Genomic DNA, 24,929 nt, shown 5'->3' with positions numbered 1-24,929 from the left:
CTTACATGTACAAAAGAGTATATCCAATCATCAAATTATGCCAATAATTAAACTCCAAGACGATAAATAGATCCAAACATCAAAATTCATCCATATCATCCAAACTCGTCCTCCAAAAGGGATAGTGAAAATCTCACAAGAGCTAATAACCTAATCCAAGTGATGATGATCAAAATGAATCACCTCAATTCTATTTATACAATCACTAAGGAGTTTGATTTGCCTAATTTGGCCTAATTGAGCCTTGAATAATGAAATTATGTGCAATAATAACATCCCTTGGTGACAAACCCACCAAGATAGCTCAATAACATAATGATAAGCCTCTCAAGAGGGTCGAATGATCAATAAAATGAGTTGTTGAGCCTTTAAAGAGGCCTAATGAAGTCTCGAGTGTGCCATGATGTGAGAATGGACCTCAAACATAGTGGACAAGGGGTTGTCCCCTTGTTATTCAAGCAAATCCTTGTGGTGCCCCCAAGTGGGTGTGAGGGGGATAAGGACATCCTCATGGGTCTCCGAGTGGATCAAAAGTGCTTGTAAACCATCTGTAAGGGTTGGGAGGATGTGTTAGGTCCCTATAATACTAGTGATTACCCCATTACTATTGTAGTTGTATCCCTTATTAATATGGTTGTACCCTTATTTTGCCCATATTGTTATTACTGTGCCCCACAGAATCCCTCTATTGTTATTTTTGTGGCTTTATATTATTATTGTTAGGTCGGCTAGGTTATATTGTGACTCCTTAGACTCCTATATATAGAAAGGAGGTTTTGTCATTTGAATCATCGAAGAATTGTTCATTTATGTAATGTAAAGAAGGTTGCCCCCTCGAAGAGGCTAAATTCTAAGGCATTGATCTATCTTTTCTATATTTTTGTGCGCTGGTTTCATAACATTTGGTATTAGAGCTTTGGATTCTAGAGTTTCGCTGCTCCAAACAGGTCATCGTGGCATTTTCGCTATAACTTTTTTTCTGCAATGTTTTAGAAGCTAAAAAAACCCATTTGAGACGAAATTGCACTGAACCTCGGATATGAATTTCAGATCTTTTCGCACTATATTTGTAGAGATATGATCTGAGGAAGTTGGTCTTTTTCTAGACTCCTGAATTACATTCCAAACAGGTGACCTGGGGAAAATCGTCATAACTTTCTCTCTGAGCATCGGATTGAAATTTCGTAAGAAGCTATAGAAAGAGGACGAACTGCAGTTTATTGTATATATTTTTCAGAGCCAAAGGTCGAAACAGTGACTCGTGGCACGTCGTACAAGTTCGCTCTACTAAACTAGTCTATAATCAGGTCACTGTGGGAGATTTGGCATAACTCTTCCCTGGAGAATCCAATTTGGATAAAACTGGTGGCATTGGAAAGAGGACACAGAGGGCTACTGCAGGTCGCAATTTCAGAACTGGATGATCCGAAATTATAGAGATACATCATATTCAATATCAAGCTCCTACAAAGTGGAAAAAGGTGTGTAGTTTTTTTTAAATTTTTGCATAAGCTTGGTTTGAAAAATTAGTTTGAAGGAATTCAAAGGGCATAGTAAAGCATTATTATTGGTAATTGATGCCCCGAGGAAAGAAAATGCAAACACCTAGTAAGCAACCTGAAAGCTCTAGCATGACTCATGAAGAAGAGGAAGAAATGCAACATGATATATCAAAATTACGAGACCAAGTGCAACAAGTGTCACTTGCACAAAAAGTAACAGAATCTAAGATGGATGGTTTAAAGAAAGATGTAGAAGCTAAGATGGATGGTTTAAAGAAAGGTGTAGAAGCTAAGATGGATTGTTTAAAGAAAGGCGTAGAAGCTAAGATGAATGACGTGGAAGCTAATTTGAAGACAGGCATGGAAGATTTGAAGACAGATTTGACAAAGTTTCTACAAGAAATGCTTACTAATGGTGAAAGGGTAGTAAAGGAAACTCATGATGAGAACAAAAGAAATGTTAATCATGATTTCATAGACTCTAATGTTGGACCAAAGACCCACCATATTCCAAAAATCGATATGAGGAAGTTTGATGGCAAGGATCCTGCAACATGGATATTACAGATGGAGCAATTTTTCGATCTCAATAATGTGCAAAACACACAAAAGGTACGTATTGCAACTTTATATTTGGAACCAAATCAGTTTGTATGGTATCAATGGCCTTGCTCTTGTAAACAAATTATCACTTGGGCAATTTTTACGGAAGAATTGACAACACATTATGAGGATACAAAAAGCAACATTTTTTTTTGCCAATTGATAAGTCTCAAACAAAAAGGTTCAATAATGGAGCACATTGAGGAGTTCCAAAAATTGAACATAAGGGTAAAAAATATTCCAGAGGAGCATAGGATTGATGTGTTCATAGGGACTTTAAAGGATAATATCCAACATGATGTTCGCCTTTGGGAACCTGATTCATTAGAGAAGGCATTCAAGTTAGCAAGAAAAATGGAAAGCAAAATTATGGCCTTTGGGCACCTGATTCATTAGAGAAGGCATTCAGGTTAGCAAGAAAAATGGAAAGCAAAATTATGGCAACCATAAGCATACCACTTACAACTATAAAGATGGAAGTGTTGTTGCCCCTAGTCTTCCACAACCTATAAGGTTGGCACCACAACAATTGGAAGAAAAAAGAGCAAAAGGGCTTTGTTACAGTTGTGATAGCAAATACACTAAAGGTCATAAGTGTGCTGAAAAGAAATTATTCTACATACATTATGAAGAAGAAGAAGAAGAAAAGGAGCAAGAAAGGTCAAAAGAAGAGGATATACTTTAGGAACAAAGCCTAGATAAAGAAGAAATGAATCCGGCCATATCTTGTAATGCATTGGCTGGAATTACCACTCCTCAAACCATCAAGATAGAAGGACAAATAAAAAAGAAAAAGGTAATAGTATTGATTGATTCAGGAAGTACCCACAATTTTATTCATTGTAAGATAGCAAAAGAATTGAATTACTTCCTATATCTAGCACCAGAGTGTCAAGTGATGATTGCAAATGGAGGAACGATAAATTGCTCTAGAAAGTGCCATAATATCAAGCTATCCATGGGAGAATATGTATTGACTAGCCCAATGCTTTCCATTCCAATGGGAGGTTCTGATGTTGTACTAGGAGTCTAATGGCTACAATCCTTGGGTACAATAGCTTTTAATTTTCAAGAACTTTTCATGAATTTTTTTGCGGAAGGAAAGGAAGTTGAATTAAGGGGTATTGCAGGGAAACTGGGAAAGATAATCAACTCTAACGGTATGACAAAGGTTCTAAGAAAGGAACTAAGAGGTGTAATTGCACAATTATGTTTGCTAGATGTTTCCACATCGGAATCATCTATTTCTCCAGATCTCCAAAAAGTCTTGGACAATCATTCCAAGTTATTTGAGACTCCCAAAGGTCTCCCACCTATTCGTGATCATGATCATGCTATTCATCTGATTCCAGGAAGTGTTCCTCCAAACATTAGGTCGTACAGATATACCTATGCCCAAAAGAGTGAAATTGAACATATGGTTGCAGAAATGCTAGAGGCTGGTATAATTCAACCTAGTCAAAGTTCTTTCTCTGCTCTAGTAGTATTGGTGCACAAGAAGGATGGATCATGGCGCATGTGTTCGGATTATAGGGAGCTCAACAAGCTCAATATTAAAGATAAGTTTCCCATTCCGGTCATTGATGAATTACTGGATGAATTGCATGGATCAATTTACTTCACCAAGTTGGATCTTCGTTTAGGATATCATCAAATCAGAATAAAGATTGAAGACATTCCGAAAACAGCATTTAGAACTCATGAGGGTCATTATGAATTTTTGGTCATGCCTTTTGGCCTTACCAATGCACCTTCTACATTTCAAGGTTTGATGAATTCCATTTTCAAACCCTTCCTTAGAAAATTTGTGTTAGTATTTTTTGGTGATATACTAATCTATAGCAAGTCTTGGAAGGATCATGTTGAACATGTTGACAGGGTGCTACAACTATTGGAGGAGAAACAATTATATGCAAAAAGATCCAAATGTTTCTTTGGAGTACAATAGGTGGAATATCTGAGTCATATTGTATCTCATGAAGGAGTTAAGGTAGACCCTAGCAAAATTAAAGCCATTAAGGAATAGAAAATCACCACATCCATAAAGCATCTGCGAGGATTTCTCGGTTTGACAGGGTATTATCACAAGTTTGTTAAGAATTATGGGAGAATAGCAGCACCTCTAACAACATTATTGAAGAAAGATGCATTTTCATGGACTCCAGAAGCAACAAAGGCCTTCGAACATCTTAAAGAGGCAATGTGCCAAGCACCGGTCTTAATTACACCGGACTTCACAAAAATCTTTATTGTGGAATGTGATGCTTCAGGAAATGGAATTGGTGTTGTTTTAATGCAAGAAGAAAAACCCATTGCTTTTCAAAGTCGTCCAATCAAGAGAAAGTTTTTACACAAAGCTATTTATGAGAAGGAAATGTTGGCAATACTACATGCACTTAAGAAATGTCCACCCTACCTAATGGGAAGACACTTCAAGGTAAAAACGGTTCATGATGGCCTTAAATACTTTTTAGAACAAAGATTATCCTCTGAAGAGCAACAAAAGTGGGTCACAAAGATGTTGGGTTATGACTTTGAAATCATCTATAAAAAAGGGAAGCAAAATGTGGTGGCAGATGCACTCTCAAGAAAGGATGAGGATGTGGAAGCATTGTTGTGCGCCATTTCTATTATCCAACCAGATTGGATAAACGAAGCAAGGGAGGAATGGAAGAATGATGAAGAAGTGTGAGCACTTATTCGAAAGTTACAACAAGATTCCAGTACATCTGATACATTTAGCTGGCAAAATGATTTGTTATGGTACAAAGATCGCTTATACCTCTGTAAGAATTCCCAACTCAAACAAAAGATTCTTATGGAATTGCACACTTCTCCCTTAGGAGGGCACTCAAGATTTTTAAAAACTTACCACAAGGTTAAGAAGGAATTTTTTTGGGATGGCCTTAAATTAGATATTCAAAATTTTGTGGCAGAATGTTTGGTTTGCCAACAAAATAAAGTTGAAACAATTTAGACCCCGGGTCTATTACAACCTTTATCCATTCCAAGCCAACGTTGGGAGGAGGTTTCAATGGATTTTATCACAGGTTTACCCAAGTCTGAGGGAAAGAGTGTCATCATGGTGGTAGTTGACAGAGTTACTAAGTATGACCACTTTTGTGCATTATCACATCCAATTAAAGCCAGTACAGTTTCTACTGCATTTATGGAAACAATTCAAAAGCTACATGGAAACCCAAAGATTATTGTAAGTGACAGAGATCCCATTTTCATTGGAAATTTTTGGACAAAATTATTTTCTTGTCTTGGTACTCAATCTGATGGGCAAACTGAGATAGTAAAAAAATGTTTGGAAGGATATCTTCGTTGCTTTGTATCTGATAAATAGACACAATGGGTCAAATGGTTGCCTTTGGCTGAATGGTGGTATAACACTTCCTTCCATACAGCAACAAAAATGACCCCATTTATGGCACTTTATGGATATCAGCCACCATCCATCACATCATATTTAAGAGAAAATTCTAAAGTTCAAGCAGTGGAACATCACATCAAACATTAACAACAAGTCCTCCAACTCTTAAAGGATAAAGTCGTGTTGGCACAGAATTGAATGAAACAACAGGCAGATCAGCATCGCAGCGAAAAAAGTTTTGATGTAGGTGATTGGGTATTCCTACGGCTACAACCATATAAACAAATGTCCCTCAAGCAAGCAAAGAAGGATAATAAATTATCACCAAAGTATTATCGTCCGTACAAGGTATTGTAAAAGATTGGTACTATGGCATACAAATTGGAGCTTCCTGCAGCTTCTCGAGTGCACCCAGTTTTCCATGTTTCATGTTTAAAGAAGGTTATAGGCGACAAGCTCCCAGTTCAAACAATATTGCCAGAACTTGACGAGGAAGGAAAAATTATATTGGAACCGGAAGTAGTCACAGAAACAAGAACTCGACAGCTACGAAATCGATCAATTTCAGAGTATCTCATCAAGTGGAAGAACTTATCCGCTGAAGATTCCACATGGGAGGATGAGAATTTTATACAGAAGCATCCAGAACTACTCAAGCGTTGAGGACAACACATTTTTGAAGGAGAGGGGCATGTTAGGTCCCTATAATAGTAGTGATTACCCCATTACTATTGTAGTTGTATCCCTTATTAATATGGTTGTGCCCCTATTGTGCCCATATTGTTATTACTGTGGCCCATAGAATCCCTCTATTGTTATTTTTGTGGCTTTATATTATTATTGTTAGGTCGGCTGGGCTATATTGTGACTCCTTAGACTCCTATATATAGAAAGGAGGTTTTGTCATTTGAATCATCGAAGAATTGTTCATTTATGTAATGTAAAGGAGGTTGCCCCCTCGAAGAGGCTGAATTCTAAGGCGTTGATCTATCTTTTCTATATTTTTGTGAGTTGGTTTCATAACAGGATGGCATAAGCCTTCACCTGGACCTCGGATCATCTGCCAAATGTGTGGTGCATGTGTGGAGCTAGCTGGGCATGGTGAACCAGGTGCATCATCCTTGTCCAAAAGGTGGAACACGAGCAATCAATGAGTGGTGCCAGGGATCCATGAGGTGCTCTCTACTATGGTGGAGGCCCATGGCTCTCAACGGTCACCCTACAAGTGCCAATGTGGCCCTCTGGAGGGCTAGGACCCTATACAGGGAGACCAAGCCCCAAATGGAGACCCACCTGCAATCATGTATAAGATCCAATGCGTCCCCTTGCCCTCCAATACAACAAGTCATTAGAATAATCAAGTAAAAGAGTTTACAAATCATGGAATCGATGAGGCCCTTCATGGTGGCATGCCCTTCCATAGTGGGCTTTGGCATGTAAAAGTGTCTCCAAGCTCAATAAGGGGATTGACCAAGCACCCTATTAGGTGGTTTCAGCCTTTAAAGGGGGTGACATGTCCACAGTACATCCATCAAATGGAAGGTGTCAAGTGATATAATAATGGAACAGAGTGGGGTGAACGGAAGAATCCAAGCACATCGAGCTATTTGGTGGCTGCAAGGGGTCGTTGGCTATTAGCTGAGGACCATCTAGGAGAAAATAATTTCTCCTATGCATACTACCCACAGGTAGTGGGTAACAAGCCCTAATTAGAAATCAAAATCACGAGCTCATCTTCAACAATGGATCAACATTGCTCTTTGTAGAACCAAATAACCATCAATTTGGGAGTACTATGCGCGAGGTGCTTGACTTCATAGTCTTCTCCCTCTTACTGAGGTAATCCTTTGCTTTGTAGATCTAACAATCTTCATCCTGGAAGTCACAACTGACTTCTTTTTGACATAGATCAAAACAAACTTCAATCTTGTTGTTCTGTCTACTTTCTCTGAGTCCAAAGCTCAACCAATACAATATCTCTCAATACAAGTCTTCTTGTCACAAGCTTTACTTTGTTCTTCCAATCTTTTCATCTATTTTCATAGCCTTGGAAGTCTGCATTATGTACTTGCAATATTCACTAGGAGGCCAAGGAAGAACAAATACAACAAAGCAAGATATGCAAAGACGAGACAATAATAGTAAAAATAGTAACAATAGTAATAATCAAGAAAGAGAGATACAAAATAATTATCTTTTGAAAATATGTTAGTTCCCTCTTTATCTTTAGCCTTCTTGCATCCAACTTGCAAATCAACCTCGTCTACATCATCATCATGATGTCATTCCTTCCTTGCAGGAGATAGGGTTTCTTCTTTCAATGGAAGCAATCAATCCTAGGGTTTTTTCCATAAACCCTAGGGCTTTCTTATCCAAGTCTTGTTTCTTGCTAGGGTTTACAAACCCTAGATCTTCAATTATTAGAATTAATGATGATCCTTGATCTAATCAAATCAAGAAACCCTTCTTTCACAAAATCATTGTAACAACAACAACATTTGCTTCTTAAAGACTTGCAATAAATTTCATCATCCAGGTCTTAGCCTTATACTCAAACATTCATGCAAACATTTAATATGTCTTCAGTCATTTATGACTTTATCAAGAGAGACTTTGGTCTTCAAGGGTTGAAGAGGGACTTAGACAAGTGACGTCTTTAGATTTAGCAGGATTTTCAAAGAAGGTAAATAAGATGACCTTGCTTTCAATGATACATCTCGATCTTAAAGGACAGCTTGACATATTCCATGCCTTGTTAATACTTGAGACTTCATAGTGTCTTGCCTTTTTATAACATGCATAAGAGTCACACAATTCCTTTCATTTTAGCAGTCATGTATTCTAGTTTAGGCATAATCTGGTCCCTCAATCCAAGTAGTCTCTGCTCCAACAAGTTCTGCTCCTCAACCTTGAAGAGGCACTATCTCCTCAACGTTGTCCTTTTTCATTATAGTCTTGTCATGACTATCTAACTTGTTCCAGCAAGGTATATGCAATAACACAAGGTATTTTGCAATCTTTGTAACTTCAACAGAATGTTCAATGCTGTGGTCTTTGATCAACAATCTGTTTTGAGATAGTTACACGTCTTCTTATGGAGTAATACAAGACATAGAAGACTTTGCATCTTCAACTCTTTATACACAGCCCAATATCATCATACCACTCATCATTAGATGTATGCACAACTTTCCTTGGTTTGCTATAGTACTAAGTCTTCTTTCCTCCTTTCAAGGCTGAGCATCCACAGATTATAAAATAGATATCATTCTTCAAATGCTTTATCAACAATCATATGCAGTACATGGTTCATGACATATCTTGCTTATGTAATGCACAGATATATCATACTTCATCCTTTCAATGTGAAGGTCACATGTTTCCCTTATATGGCTATCTCATGATTGGAGTCAAAATCCAAATTAGTCATTTATTCTTGTCATAACAATTTATCATACTAGTCCTTGAAGCATTCCTTTAAAAAAATATTTGACGGCCCCATGACTAATTTATAATGAATCTACAAATTCCAAAAGTATGCTGAGATCAACAGATTCAAGTTCTTTTATAGAGCTATAAGTAGCTCTTAGACATAGCCTTCAAGAATGTGCCAAAGAGAAATTTACTGATAGCAATTTTAGTGATTTCTACATACTTTTTATTTTGTAGACACATACCTTCGATGTAGATCATATTCGTTGTAGATCAACCCTTCTTAGATGATACATATTGTAGGCATCAGTCCAAATTCTTCTTTTATGTATGATGCCTTCTAGAATTCACAAATAATGGCTTGCTCGTATTTCTTTAGGCTCAAAACATCTTTTTGGACACAAGCTTGGCTCCTGCTGGCTGAGCCTTAGAATGATTATCTCAGTACAAAGCATCATAATTTTTGGTATTCAAAACTTTTTCTTGTAAGCAAGGTATACCCCAAACTTGACTTAGTCACAAGATGAGTCTGGCCTTTCAATTTACTGTATCATCTCTGAAGCTATTCAGCCTCTATCATTAGTCCTGAGGTCTGAGGTATCCTTTTCGATCTTAAGGCGACAATCAGACTCCTTTGAATTCACAACTTAAAGCCATATCTCTGAATTATATGTTCTGCTTGCTGGAATAGATGCCTAAAGCTCTTGGTCCTATCTTCTTATTACAACATAGTGAGGGATTAAGACCTTTGATCTTTTCCAAGTGTGATTCGGCCTTCTAGACTAATCATGTTAGACATGCATTCTCATCATAAGCTTTTAGACAAGATAAGCTCAAAAGATCTGGTTGTATCACATGAGCAAATTTTAAACTAAAAACAGAATTGTAAGTAGACTTGGTCATCTCAAGAGATCTTTTGACCCTGTATTAGCCTGAGGCAACTTTGGCCTTTAGTTTTGACTCTCTGAGGCTCTCGGTCCTCTGAAGCAACACCTGAGATTTTCGGCCTTCACATTTGGCTTTGTCCTGAGGAATTTCGTCCTCTCTAAAACTTCTTCATGAAAAAGATGCCTCTCCATGTTCTAGGCTCTTGGGATATGTCTTCTTCTTCCTTTCAGAGGGCTTGCTATACAATAAACACCTCAACTTCATGATAAGGATCCCATTATATGAAAGAAGTGATTGAACCTATCATTGGAAAACAATCTCCTGCTTGATATATAGAAAAGGTGTGTATCCAAGTATGAGATTCATTCATGATCAATATGAAGGCCTGAGGTGTTTAGGGTTTCAATCTTCTTCAGTACAGAGAGATCCTTGCTCTTTTTGCAAACTGAATAGATTATCGGACTTCCTTTGGAGTGAATCTCTTGGACAAGGTATTCTAGGACAAAATTAAGCCTTCAGAAAACAACTTCTTCTTCAGGACTGATCTTGTGAAGATGATCAATCAAATTGTAGATAAGTGATCTCAATGCTCTTTCCTCCACCACACCTCTGATGCCATATTGATTTTCTACCAGAGAACTACTTCCAATGATACAATTTTGACTTCTTTAGAGCATTCCAATCAATAAGCAATTACACTTAGAAAATTTCAACCACTAACTTCAGTAGAGCAATAGAGGTCACAGTAAAAACAGTGAACAAGAGACACCAAAATTTCATGGGACAAAACCTGGTAATCTTTCCTTATGAGAGAGAGAGCAATTCATTCAAATTGTACATCAGAATATTCTAGTCAAAGGTCTACCGTTTCACCACATCAAATGCCAAGTCATAATCAGTCAAAAGAGAGTGAGAGACTCAACATCTGCTCACTGGTCAAAGTCTGTAGAAGGGGCCGAAATTTCAGCATGAGGTTTCTGGTCAAAGGGCCAAAGTTTGGTCCTGGAATTCCACAGAAAGGTTCAGTCAAACCTTAGAGTATGACCTGCAGTCAAACCTTAGTCAATGCTTAGAACATAACCAAAACTTCGGTCAACAGAAAGTCAAAGGTCCATAGAATATTCGGCCTCCAATCCACTGTGAGCAACTTGGTCAAATAGCAGAGAATCTAGTCAAGTCAATGCTGGTCAACGAAGTCAAATTCACTGGTCAACATAGAGAGAAAAGGTCTTCTTCTTCACACATATGAACAAATCTCCTTGTAGAACAGGTTGAATTGATGAGTGAATGTGATGTCCAAATGAGGAGTCTATTTGCCAATATATAATAATCTCATCAAGTGGGTTTTTGACCTTGGATCAAGGTTCAAACCCCCTCAAGTGGTGGGGCCAACTTGTCTAGTTGAGGCTGACTTGGATAGCTAGAGATCAAATTAATTTCTCCTTTGAAAAGACTGACGACAACTACAATTGTCCAACATGGTCTTGAAACATCATGTGGATCTGCAAATGTGGGAGTGACACATTTAGCTCTTCAATGAAATTATCATATAAGTGTGACTTGCATGGATGATATTTAGATCTTCCCATATTGTAGTGACTCTAATATGGTTACACTTTCATTAATACAGTTTTTTGTATTGCAATTTTACTTTAATGGGCTGGTGAAATCATCTTGCTCATGAATGATTAAGAAATATTTTCACTTGGAAAATGTGCTTATGGTCACGGTGAGACTAGGGCTTTTGAAGATTGTAAGTATCTCACTTCACATTTTTGCGAATTAATTTACCTATTTTGTAATTTTGACATCTAAATTGTTTCATCGGATTTTATGTCCATCATTTTTTTGGTCTTGACTCTTTATCATCATGCCATCCAATGTAAAAACTTTGGATGAAGCAATGAGTTAGATAAGAAGAAAGAGGCTAGTGTCTCCAAGAAACATCAATAAAACTATCTAGGGTTATTTCTCCAAAATTAATTAGATAAGAAGAAAGAAATTGGTGTGTTCGAGGAACATCAATAAACCTAGCTTTTGTTATTTTCTCCAAAATTAAGCTTTAGTTAGCCATGTTGAAGAATGGTTGTACTAACCAATCGGAAGAGAAGTTGTATTAGAAAATAAAACTAAATCGATCTTGAATCATTTTTGCCCATTTCAAGATTCTACTTGAGCTGCCTGTGGCTGATGGAGAATGATTACAATCATAAGTATACAACAAGAGTAAGTAGGATCATCATGGAGTGGTTGAGGGAATTGACATGGTCTGAGCATATACAGATGAAAAGATATCATCGAGTAGTTAGATTTAGTCTAGGCTAAGATAAGAGAATTAATAAAACTCGTGAGTTAAGCCCAAAGGAGACATTGGAAAGAAGATGAAAGCCATCAATAAATTAGTAATTACTACTGTACATTAGAGTAACAAGTAACAAGAAGAAAGGTTGGGTAAGGTTATATATATATATATATAATCTCTGAAATCGGATTCGTTATTTTTTGGCCACGTGTCCGAATCCGGCGAATCGGATTCAATTCGCCCTAAATCGTGTCCGAATTTCGCGACTCGTCGTGATCGAATGGGACACGATCGAATCCAGATCGTGTCCTGTTCAGACACAACATGTCACGAAATCTAGATACGAATTCGGCAAATCGGGACCCGCAACGAAATTGCTCACTTTTTTTATCATTCTGTATCATTCCTTTTGCAATAAGTGAGCTGTGGGTTTGCTGTTAGAAGTTTGGAGCAAGGAGCCAAGGGTTTGGAGCGTTTTCAAGGAGATTCAAGCAACAAGTAAGTGCATTTCATCTCTATTTTTTTGCATTTGTATTACAACAGTTTGTATATGCATTTCTTTTACAAATTTGTGCATGTTTTGTTTATTTTTTTTATAGTATTCATGACTCAACCAAGGGCAACAGGTAGGGGGCAAAGGAAGGGGAATAATGTCCCCATTGGAGATGCCCCTCCTCCCCAATATCATCAGAGTTTGCTGCAAGTAATGTTGAGGGAAGACTTCCTCCTAAAGGTAACATTGAGAAATATCCCTTGTGGAAATATGTCACAAGAGAGGATGGGCCAAGCAGCAAGGGGAAGGGAGGAGGCAATGTGAATTGGAGATGCAACTTTTGCCACAATACTTTCACAAGCACATATTTTCGTGTGAAAGGCCATTTGTTGGCTTTACTAGGTTGTGGAGTTGGAGCTTGTACACAAGTTTCTTTACAAAAGAGGAAAGAAATGGAAAAAGAGTTCATTGTTGGTATGGCAAATGTGGCTGCAAAATAAAAAAAAACCAAGAATGATGACCCCCTTCCATTTTTGAGGAAAGACACCACCAAATTTCCATTTGAGAGTTCTATTGGGGGACAAGCAGCAAAAAGAAAGGCAATTTCACTTGGTCCAATGGACAAGATTTTTCAAAAAGAGAAACGAGAAGAGCTTGATCTCACCATTGCTTTTTTTTTCTATCAAAATTTCATATCGTTTAATGTTGCATGCTCACCTCTATTTATTGAGATGTGTTGAGCTCTACCTCACGAGTCTCCATCATGGTATGTGCCTCCTGGTTCAGAGAAGCTTAGAACCACATTGTTGACGAAGGCAAAAAAAGAGGTGCAAAAAATGCTTGAGCCTATTAAAGCATCATGGCCAACATTTGGGGTTAGCATTGTTTCTGATGAATCGACAGATCCAGCATGACACCCACTCATCAACTTCATGGTGTCTTCCTTGAATGGTCCAGTTTTATTGAAAGTAGTGGATACACTTGGAGAATACAAGGATGCACAATTTATGGGTGAGTTGTTTATTAAAGTTATTGAAGATGTAGGTGTTGATTCTTGTGTGCAAATCATTACAAATAATGCACCTGTTTGCAAGGCTGGTGGCATGATTGTGGAAGCTAAATATCCACAAGTGTTTTGGACACCTTGCATTGCCCATTCATTGAACTTAGCACTGAAATCCATTGCTTCTGATGTGCTTTGGATTGGTAACATTATTGAGGATGCATGACATATCCTTAACTTTGTGCAAAATCATACAAATGCCCTCACTATCTATAAGGAGTACAACAATCTATCATTGTTGAAGATTGTTGATACACGGTTTTCCTCTTCATTCATCATGTTGAAGAGGTTGAGGGAGGACAAGACCACTCTTGGGGCCATGGTTATTTCTGAGTTTTTCTCTTATTGGAGAAAGATAGATCAACTAGCCTCTAAAAGAGTGAAGGACACAATGCTATATGATGCTTGGTGGGAGAGGGTAGATCTAATTATTCAGATCATGGACCCTATCATTTCTTTCCTTCGATTTGCAAATATAGACAAACCCATCCTAGGAGAGGTTTATGAGGGATGGGATTCCATGATTGAGTATGTGAGGAGCATTATTCTACAGAGTGAGTGCCCCGAGTATGAGGCATCACCAAAGGCCTTCTATGGTACTATACAGGATATTCTTGTTAGCAGATCGGACAAGAATTGCACACCTTTACATTGTTTGGCTCACTCATTGAACCCAAAATACTACAACCATGAGTGGCTGAATAGTGGACCTTCCCACAAATTCCCTCCTCACATGGATGGTGAAATCTCACAGGGGAGGAAAGATGCATTTAGGCGGGTTTTCCAGGATAGATCATTGCTTGATGAGGTGGAGGATGCTTTTGTAGAGTTTTCCACTGGCACTGGTCGATTTGCAGGATATGATTAGAGACAGGGGGCCTAAGAAGCCCTATTCTTGGTGGGCAAACCAAAGGGCAACAAGCCCTCCTCTTCAGCAGTTAGCCATGAGGCTCCTCTCTCAAGTGACTTCATTCTCTTGTTGCAAGAGGAATTGGAGCACATATGGAAATTTTTATAGTGTTAAGAAGAGTAGGCTTGAGCAATCCAGGGTAGAGACAATGGTGTATGTGCAGACCAACCTTCGTCTTATTTACAGGTAGAGGGAAGAGTGGTTGAAGGGAAAGACAAAGATGTAGGCTGTCTTTCCTGATGATATGGGTCTGGACAACAGTGTTGAGTTGGCATTGGCCAACATGGATCTCAATGATCTAGTGCTAGAGCCTATTAGATTTGATGATGGTGATACTGTAAAGGGGTCAACCTCTACACCAGCAGATGTAGAGGTGACTATGGATACAGGGGATGAGGAGGATGCAGAGGAGAGTAGTGGTGACCATGATGATGAGGACAATGATGCTGATTCTGATGATGACTATGTGGATTAATGACTCATGAGTCATGGGCTACCTATTGCCCTGAGGCTTGTATACCTGTAGTTGTTTTGTATTTTCTATTTCTATGCCATTGGCATTGCACTACCTATGTAACACATTTTGATTTTGATGACTTAATGAGAAAACTACAGTGGTCAGTGTCTTTATCTTACTATCTTGTCTTTCTCCTATTGGATCATTGATGAATTGAATATGTATTATGATTTATGATTTATGAATTTAGAATTTATGATTCATTGATTTATCATTTATGTGACATGTATTTGAATTTTGTATGTACTATGCATGCTATAATGTTACTAACTTACTTTGTAAACAGTAAAACTTACATCTAGATGAATATCTATGTTTGAAATCAATGAATTTGTATCATTAATGAGAATTTGTGTAAGAAATATCTAATTCTTAATATATATATATATTTGATAAAATAATATATAATGTATCCTAAAGTGCCCTGTTTCGGGGGGTCAACATGTCTGAATCTGACACTCGAATCCTCGTATCCTATGAATCCCGAATCCCCGTGTTAGGTTACTTATATATATATATATATATATATATATATATATATATATATATATATAGATAGATAGATAGATAGATAGAATGATGCTTCATCCTTGTATAAGAAATATGGTATGGTTCATGGATTTGGCCACCCATGAAAGGCCAATCGCTTAGCAAGGGTCAAACTTAATTTTATCTAAAATGCAAACAACAAAAGGGATAACTATCCTACTAAATTTGCTCGTGCTCACATCTAGCCCTAATCATGTTATTGTAAGTGGGGTGACCTTACCTAGATTAAAACTTTGGTGGAATGCCTAACTAGCCATCTTCACCATTGAAGCAACACTACATTAGCAAGTGAAAATCATTTTAAAAACTTCAAGAATGAAGGTAGCAAGTGAACAAAAGAGATCACAGGCTGTGGTTGAGTCCTAATCAAGAGTGCTAAAAGAAAACTATTACTAATGCTCTTCAATCCTTAGGCAAGAAAACTTCTCAAATAGACAGGAGATAGCAGATGTCAAGGTGATTGACTGATGGGCACATGGTATTTTCTTGGCATGATTTTTGGACATCATTATGGTTTAATGTTCAATTAGTGTTGGAACGCATAATGTAATGTGAATTCCATTTATGCTGTAGGTTCATCTGTAGAAATGCAATATATGTTAGGTTGTTCCTAATCCATTTGATGGATGTCGGCGTATGCATTAACATGTTATTTTGTGTTTGATTTTACTTTTTCAATGTCAAATGATGTGGTGAAATCCATCCTTCTCATCTGAATTATATTCCTCATTACTAATCTTCAAATACATTTGCTTTAACCATGTTTTTGTCTTCTTTACCTGAGGCATTTATGGGGAAAAATCTTTAAAGGAAAAATTCAAAAGATTTAAGACCTCATTGCATATGTTGAGACTAAAATAAATTTTTTCTTATGGATGTTATAATCCATTAGGATACCAAACAAAAATGACCATTTCTGCTGCAAATTGTAATTGCTTGTATTAAATCTTTTTTATTAATTTATGATTCTGATTTCCGCTAACAGTGCCTAGAGAGATTAATAAGAAAGATCAACTGAATCTCTCTTGTTAGTAATTGTTCAGTCAAAATGTCATGATTTTCTGTAGATAGGCAGCTATAAAACTTCTAATTGATATAGCCTATGCTGCTGTTGTTGACTATTTTAATTTTCTTTTCCTTTTTGCATGGGTGCAGAAATAGTTTTGGATGATGAAGAACTGAAGGGCCTTGAAAAATTGAAGCAACAATGTCATACATGGCAACAAGGCTTTGACTTGTACCAAAATTACCTGAGTGCCAATGTTTACAGGAATCCCTAATGATTTTCAATTTACCTGATTAACAACTATTTATTATATTAATATTTCATGGTCAATTTATTGATCTACATAAAAGAGAGTTCTAGGAAATATGCAAGAATTCTAACTCAAACGGAAGATGTTCTGTTTGTGGGCATTAACAAAATTGTAAGCAAATAAACAGCTCATGTACAAATACATGGTCTCGAAATGGCATGTGGATCTGCACATGTGGGAGTGACACATTTAGCTCTTCAATGAAATTATCAAGCATGATCTGCATTGATGGGAATCAGATCTTCCCATATTGTAGTGACTCTAATATGGTTACACTTCCATCAATACATTTTTTTGTATTGCAAATTTACTTTAATGGGTTGGTGAAATTGTCTTGCTCACAAATCATTAAGAAATCTTTTCTGTTGGAAAATGTGCTTGTGGCCACGTTGAGACCAGGGCTTCTAAAGATTGTAAGTATATCACTTCACATTTTTGTGAATTAATTTTCCTATTTTGTAATTTTGACATCTAAATTGTTTCATCCTGAATATCCATCTTTTTGTTGGTCTTGATCATCATGTCATCCAATGTAAAAACTGTGGACGAAGCAATGAGTTAGATAAGAAGAAATATGTTGGTGTCTCTAAGAAACATCATTAAATTTGTCAGTGTTATTTTCTCCAAAATTAATTAGATAAGAAGAAAGAGGTTGGTGTGTCCGAGAAACATCAATAAACCTAGCTAGTGTTGTTTTCTCCAAAATTAAGCTTTAGTTATCCATGTTGAAGAATGGTTGTACTAACCAAAGATTCCTTGGAACAATAGTTGAATTAGAAAATGTTAATTTTAGGTATGTTCTATGCTGAGAGCAAATTTACTTCAATTTTTCATATTAGCTTAATATCAATTCCAGATTAGCAATCACATTTAACATGATAGTAAAATGCAGATAGAACATAAACATAAATCGCAGAAGACAAGCCAAGACAAGAGGACACAAGATGTGGCGACAGCCAAGGACAAACCCCAATGTGGGGAAACCCTTGATCAAATCTTCTTATGTTCTTCAATGGTTCAGCAGAGAGAGAGATAGTACATATACATCAGAAGTCAACATTTTGACTTGTCAAAATAAGAGCAGAGATCTTCTCAAAGAAGATGACACATGAGATAGCAGATCTAAACATAGGTGATTCCATCACCATGCTGTACCCATCACTGTGCTGCACTTCATTACACTGTGCTGCACTCATCATACTGCATCCATCATCACTCTGCTGCACCCATCATGCTTCACCATGCTGCACTATGCTGCACCCATCACGCTGCACCATGCTGCACTATGCTGCACCATTCATGCTGCACTTGTCACTATGCTGCACAGTGCACCATGCTGCACTTATCATGTTGTCACCTACATCATGCTGTATCAAACTTCAGTCCATCCTTGATACAGTCAACAACAGGCCTTCAAAGGCTGTGGTGATCCAAGAGAGGTTCCAGCACTGCCACACTAATTTGTGCAACCCTTAATACTCTATGCTGCTGGCTATGGCCTGCGGCCTAGCCCAGCAGCAAGTTAAGTCTACACACAACACCCAACTAACTTGACCCTTGAACAACTCATCCTAGACAGACTTGTTTGACCTTCCCTTTGAGGCTGCACCACTGTCAGATCCCATGCTGTCTAGGCTCCTTCTATGACTGCACCTAGTCACTGGGATCCTACACCCAAGACTGTAGCTATGCCGAGACTGTTCTACTTCTTGTTACAGGTCTTAAGGTCTTCTGCTCCATCCATTTGATTGTGAAGACAGCACCTACAGGTATGCTGTCTATACATATACCGAGATAGGATACTGCTCCTTGGCAATGTGATGATCATCCTTCATTAGGACAGCGTTCATAGAGCTCCTTCATTGACAGTGAAGAGCTCTCATTATTATCTGCGGCTAGGGTATATTCTCTCTTTTGGACTGCGTCTAACTGTGTGAGAGACTACAGCTAGGGCTCCTTTTGGAGCATCCATTGGCAGCGTATATAGGCTTCTCCTTGCTGCGTATAAAGGTATCCTTTAGGACAGCGTGAAGGGATCCTCCTCTTGCTGCATAGAACCCTCATTTGACTGTGGAAGAGACCTCTTCTTCCCAGCGTATAAGAGCCTTCTTTAATTGCGAATGTAGGGCAACTTCTAGTGTGGAATAAGGCCAGCAGTTAGGGCGTATCTGAACTGTGACTAGGGCACAAACAGAACTGCGGTTAGGGCTCTTTCCATGACAGCGTTAGGTTCACTTCCATGTCTGCGTTAGGGCTAGGGCATCTCCTTTTTAGGGAAGCATATACTCTTGGTGACTTCTCCTTCCACCAAAACCCAAACGAGCGGAGAGGAAGAGATCACAAGAGGTGTGAGTGTGTGTCTCAAATGACTTGCAAACCTCTTCTATTTATAGTGCAACGATGAGGATAAGTGGGGGTAATTTGATTGTTGGCCGACCTTGACGAATTGTCACATAACACAATTAAATTCATATCTCCATGAATACATGTCGGAATTGGATGATCTTTAGATCAATCCTACACCTCTCAATGAGAGGAATCCAAGAAAAATATCAGTTGTCATGACTAAGTAGACCCACATGGAGTTTGGCCCTACTTGCCTATTTTAACACTCCCTCTCAACTAGGGAGAACTCCATTTGCTAGTCCATCTGCCAGTCGGTACTATCTCTGCCATCAGTGCCTTGCACTGCTCTGCTGAACCATGAAGAAGAAGAAGTGATTGAGAATGTATCATACCATTCTCTACTGACCCAAAATCAGTCCCATGTAAAGAGTGTGTTTCATACCACTCTTACTGATCTGAAATCAGTTCCAATAAAGAGAGTGTCAAACCACTCTTATTAACTTGAAGTCGGTTCCAAATAGAGAGTGTCTCAAACCACTCTTACTGACTCGAAGTCAGTTCCATTGATCCCAGATCAATATAGTGTTGGAAATAATACTGAGAGGGGGGGTGAATCAGTATTATCAGATCAATCAAACTTTTCTATTTCATACTCAGAAACATATACGCTACTTCAATTAAGTGAACCCGCGTGTACACGCTACTGTGTCTAATGAAACCCGCGTATATCCAGAGATCTTATAATTCAGTTATCTTAATCTTCAGTAAATGCATCAGATCATTATTAAGCATATTAACAGTAAACAGGTGCAGAATAACAGAACAGAGCATCACACAAGAGCCACACACATGAACACAAAGATATAAGGTGGAAACCCAATGTGGGTGAAAACCACCTGCTGCAAGTCATCTCAATCTTCTTCTTAATAAGAAAATCCTTTTACAATATTTGTACTGGTGCAGTCTTATACCAGTACGCAGGCTACAACCTGCAGAAGGCTTCAACCTTCTCTCGTTCTCCAAACTTCCTTGGAAGGGAGCTCCAACCCCCTTTGCTCTTGTACTAGCCGATCCATTTACTAGTACGCAGGCTGCTACCTGCTACAATGCTCCAAAGATCTCCTTTAGCTTTTGTACTAGCTTAGATACTAGTACGTAGGTGCTTGCCTACAATCTTCTCACCTCCAGGTACCACGTTTCATCAATTTTCAGACTGGATACACTGAAGCACAACACATAATCTGTAAGGCCACTTTTCATCCAATTTTCATACTGGACCCATAACTATCATTGAAGCTCAAAACAATCATCAAACCCTGAATCACTGAAACCCTGTTAACAACAGTCACCAGAACACAGAGCAGACACAGAACTCTGTAATAACCATCAGATCCATCTGCAACTTCAAATATCAAGCTTTACAATGTATACGCTACTTCGATGAATCAAACCCGCGTGTATACGCGCTTTTGCCAAAGTCAACCCGCGTACAGATCTAAAAATAATTTCTCATAACTTGCAGCTGTACCAGACATCAGTCATACTCATAAAGTTTATAGAACAATACATGCGTCAGTATGTAGATCTAGAATAAGCATCATAAAGATAATTCATTTCAAACCATTTGATCCCGATCTCTCCTTAGATCTAGTTCTCCATCAACCGATGAGATCTCTCCTTAGCTCAGATCAAGCAATGCATCATCAACCCATAACCCTGCATACTGGATCTAATGCTTCATCAGATATTCAAGACATTTCAGATGCACTTGCCTAATGATTTCCTTCTCCTTATATAGCCTTAGGCCTTGTTCAATACCAAGAGCCAAAACCATAGTAACACAATACCATCAACTTCAATACTAGGGATCGACACGCCCGTCGAGACATAATGGTCCGAAATCATAGGCACAACTTCCAAGGACTAACCGTCATGGACCAAAGGTACGTTTTCACATACACGCGCTTTTACTGAAGCCAACCTGCGTGTACACGCGACTTGGGCTTAACGAACCTGCGTGTATGAATTGTCTTGGCCTGCTATACTCAGATCTGTCCTCTGATTAAGTTGCCATCACCTGTACCACCTGTACCAACCTCTGAGCACCTGTACCAGCCTCTGAGTGAGTTGCCATCAAGGACAACACTTGAATCATAATGCCAACAATCTCCCCCTTTGGACTTGATGGCAACCACCACACCAAGTCACTCTCCCCCTTTGACATCAAGGGCAAAGGGCGTACCAAGATATCCTCTTCTTTGGTATACCTTCTGCTGTCCATACTCCCCCTGAGTACCTGCTGCAATCTCCAAATGTGCTCCCCCTTTGTGTATGCCAAAGTGTACCAATCTATCCATCCTGCTCTTGCTGAATTGTGCTGTTCATGCTCCCCTTGACTGTAGGCAAGATCTGCAAAAGATGTTCTTCAAGAAGAACAAGGACTTATACATCATAGAAGACCTTCCTATCACCAAAAGACTCAATACATACATTCATCACCCAACCTAGTGGGGATATACCAATATTGACTCATCTACCTAACCATGTGGAGATACATTAAGAGTTTACTCATGATAAGACATGAACATTACATCATTCATCCCAGGCATAGTGGGGAAACCAACATAGGTCGTTACATGACCTTGACATCATAAAAGAGATACATGACATAGAGATGAAATATCTAGACCAGGACTTATGAAGGCCACCAGCAGCATCACGATCTGTACCATAAGCATCAGCCTGCAATACCATTCCTTTGATCAAACAGCAAGATGTATCATAGACTTTATCAACAGCTTCTAACCATAATGCCAACAATGCATTATTTGAAGTATATGCTCCCCCTGAGCCTGTGCCATAAGTATCAAGACATTTCCAGACATCCTCAGCAGACTGTAATTGTTAACCAATAGAACATATACTGGACTGGATCATATCAGACCCCTTTTCTGAGTCTGTCCCCACTGCTTTTTCACAAACTGACATATACGCGACTTTGTAGTGTGAAACTCGCGTATATACGCGGATTTGCTTCATGAAACTTGCGTATTAGAATTAGAACACTGAAGTTCTATGCCTTCAGCTCCCCCTGAGTCTGTTATGTCTGTGCTGTGCTGAGTACCCTGTGCTGTGCCACATCTTTCTGGCTGAACTTCCTTCTTCTTCCATATCTTCAAGCATGTTGATGATTTCTTCTTATCATGAGCTTTGTTCCTGCAATCCCTTGCTCTATGTCCAAACTTGTTACATGCATAGCATCTTACATGTTTCATATTCCTCCTATAGCAATCAGCAGCTTTGTGACCAAACATATTGCAAGAAAAGCAATATCCATTAAAGTACCTTGAATGTGATGATCTTTCTGCATGATGGTCTTGAAACCTTCTTTTTCTACATATGGCTGCAACATGTCCAAGATTATGACATACATAACATTCAACATTATTCATGGGAGGAGTAAAAGATTTTCTTTGAGGAGTCTCTTTCCTTGATTGTTGATGAGGTTGACCTTTCATTTCCTTGTAGAGCCTTTCAGATTTTGCATTAGAGATTCTTGTCTTACTTTGTGAACCAGATTCACCTTCAATAGACTCATGAAAACCAAGACCAGTTTTGATAGCAGGGGACCTTTGATTACTAAGAATATCATCCAAGATCTTAGTACTATCTTGAAATCGTAATAGTTTATCCTTTTCTTCTAATTTACTTTTCAAGATATTTACCTCAACTTGATGTTGCTCTTCTTTGTCTAGACATTGCTTCTTCAAGGTCTCTTCAGCTTTCCTTCCTTCATCCAACTGATGCCTTAGTTTGAGGATCTCGTTTTCTTGCTCTTTATTCAGTGCTAGCAGCATTTGTCGAGTTCTGGAGGCACATTCCAACAGATCTTCTAATTTGATGATTTCTTCTTTGAGGGCATTCTCCTTTTTGCTAGGTAGATCTTGCTGATCTATGGTTTGATCTGATACTTCATTTGTTTGTCCATCTTCATTCTGAGGTGATTCAGGATCTGAATTCTTACTTCCACTCAACGGCAGGTTGTCATTGTTCCTTTGAGCTGTCTTCTTCTTCTGACGTGCTTTCTTCCCCATTGTTCTACGAATCTCCTTCAAGCGATCAAGCTTCTCTGAAGGACCTGCTCCGATACCAATTGTTGGAAATAATACTGAGAGGGGGGGTGAATCAGTATTATCAGATCAATCAAACTTTTCTATTTCATACTCAGAAACATATACGCTACTTCAATTAAGTGAACCCGCGTGTACACGCTACTGTGTCTAATGAAACCCGCGTATATCCAGAGATCTTATAATTCAGTTATCTTAATCTTCAGTAAATGCATCAGATCATTATTAAGCATATTAACAGTAAACAGGTGCAGAATAACAGAACAGAGCATCACACAAGAGCCACACACATGAACACAAAGATATAAGGTGGAAACCCAATGTGGGTGAAAACCACCTGCTGCAAGTCATCTCAATCTTCTTCTTAATAAGAAAATCCTTTTACAATATTTGTACTGGTGCAGTGTTATACCAGTACGCAGGCTACAACCTGCAGAAGGCTTCAACCTTCTCTCGTTCTCCAAACTTCCTTGGAAGGGAGCTCCAACCCCCTTTGCTCTTGTACTAGCCGATCCATTTACTAGTACGCAGGCTGCTACCTGCTACAATGCTCCAAAGATCTCCTTTAGCTTTTGTACTAGCTTAGATACTAGTACGTAGGTGCTTGCCTACAATCTTCTCACCTCCAGGTACCACGTTTCATCAATTTTCAGACTGGATACACTGAAGCACAACACATAATCTGTAAGGCCACTTTTCATCCAATTTTCATACTGGACCCATAACTATCATTGAAGCTCAAAACAATCATCAAACCCTGAATCACTGAAACCCTGTTAACAACAGTCACCAGAACACAGAGCAGACACAGAACTCTGTAATAACCATCAGATCCATCTGCAACTTCAAATATCAAGCTTTACAATGTATACGCTACTTCGATGAATCAAACCCGCGTGTATACGCGCTTTTGCCAAAGTCAACCCGCGTACAGATCTAAAAATAATTTCTCATAACTTGCAGCTGTACCAGACATCAGTCATACTCATAAAGTTTATAGAACAATACATGCGTCAGTATGTAGATCTAGAATAAGCATCATAAAGATAGTTCATTTCAAACCATTTGATCCCGATCTCTCCTTAGATCTAGTTCTCCATCAACCGATGAGATCTCTCCTTAGCTCAGATCAAGCAATGCATCATCAACCCATAACCCTGCATACTGGATCTAATGCTTCATCAGATATTCAAGACATTTCAGATGCACTTGCCTAATGATTTCCTTCTCCTTATATAGCCTTAGGCCTTGTTCAATACCAAGAGCCAAAACCATAGTAACACAATACCATCAACTTCAATACTAGGGATCGACACGCCCGTCGAGACATAATGGTCCGAAATCATAGGCACAACTTCCAAGGACTAACCGTCATGGACCAAAGGTACGTTTTCACATACACGCGCTTTTACTGAAGCCAACCTGCGTGTACACGCGACTTGGGCTTAACGAACCTGCGTGTATGAATTGTCTTGGCCTGCTATACTCAGATCTGTCCT

General features: G+C 38.5%; 1 protein-coding gene across 4 annotated transcripts in view; it reads left to right on the top strand.

Annotated features, from left to right (window-relative positions):
* The window catches only part of LOC149198125 (uncharacterized), a 328,910-nt gene extending 311,494 nt beyond the window's left edge, over positions 1 to 17,416 (top strand). For all 4 annotated transcript variants that reach the window (XM_089406109.1, XM_089406107.1, XM_089406108.1 and 1 more), the window contains one exon: positions 16,794 to 17,416. In XM_089406109.1, coding sequence (XP_089262235.1) covers positions 16,794 to 16,918 — 125 coding nt within the window. In that variant the 3' untranslated portion in view covers positions 16,919 to 17,416. The remainder of the gene's footprint in view (positions 1 to 16,793) is intronic.
* The last annotated feature ends 7,513 nt before the right edge of the window (positions 17,417 to 24,929 follow it).

The sequence above is a fragment of the Pinus tabuliformis genome, chromosome 2_2, assembly GCF_031772625.1.
Source record: "Pinus tabuliformis cultivar Carrire ecotype Pingquan chromosome 2_2, CPIR1, whole genome shotgun sequence".
NCBI classification, from domain to species: domain Eukaryota; kingdom Viridiplantae; phylum Streptophyta; class Pinopsida; order Pinales; family Pinaceae; genus Pinus; species Pinus tabuliformis.
Note: the sequence above shows the minus strand (reverse complement) of the source record. Positions and strands in the feature narration are given on the sequence as shown.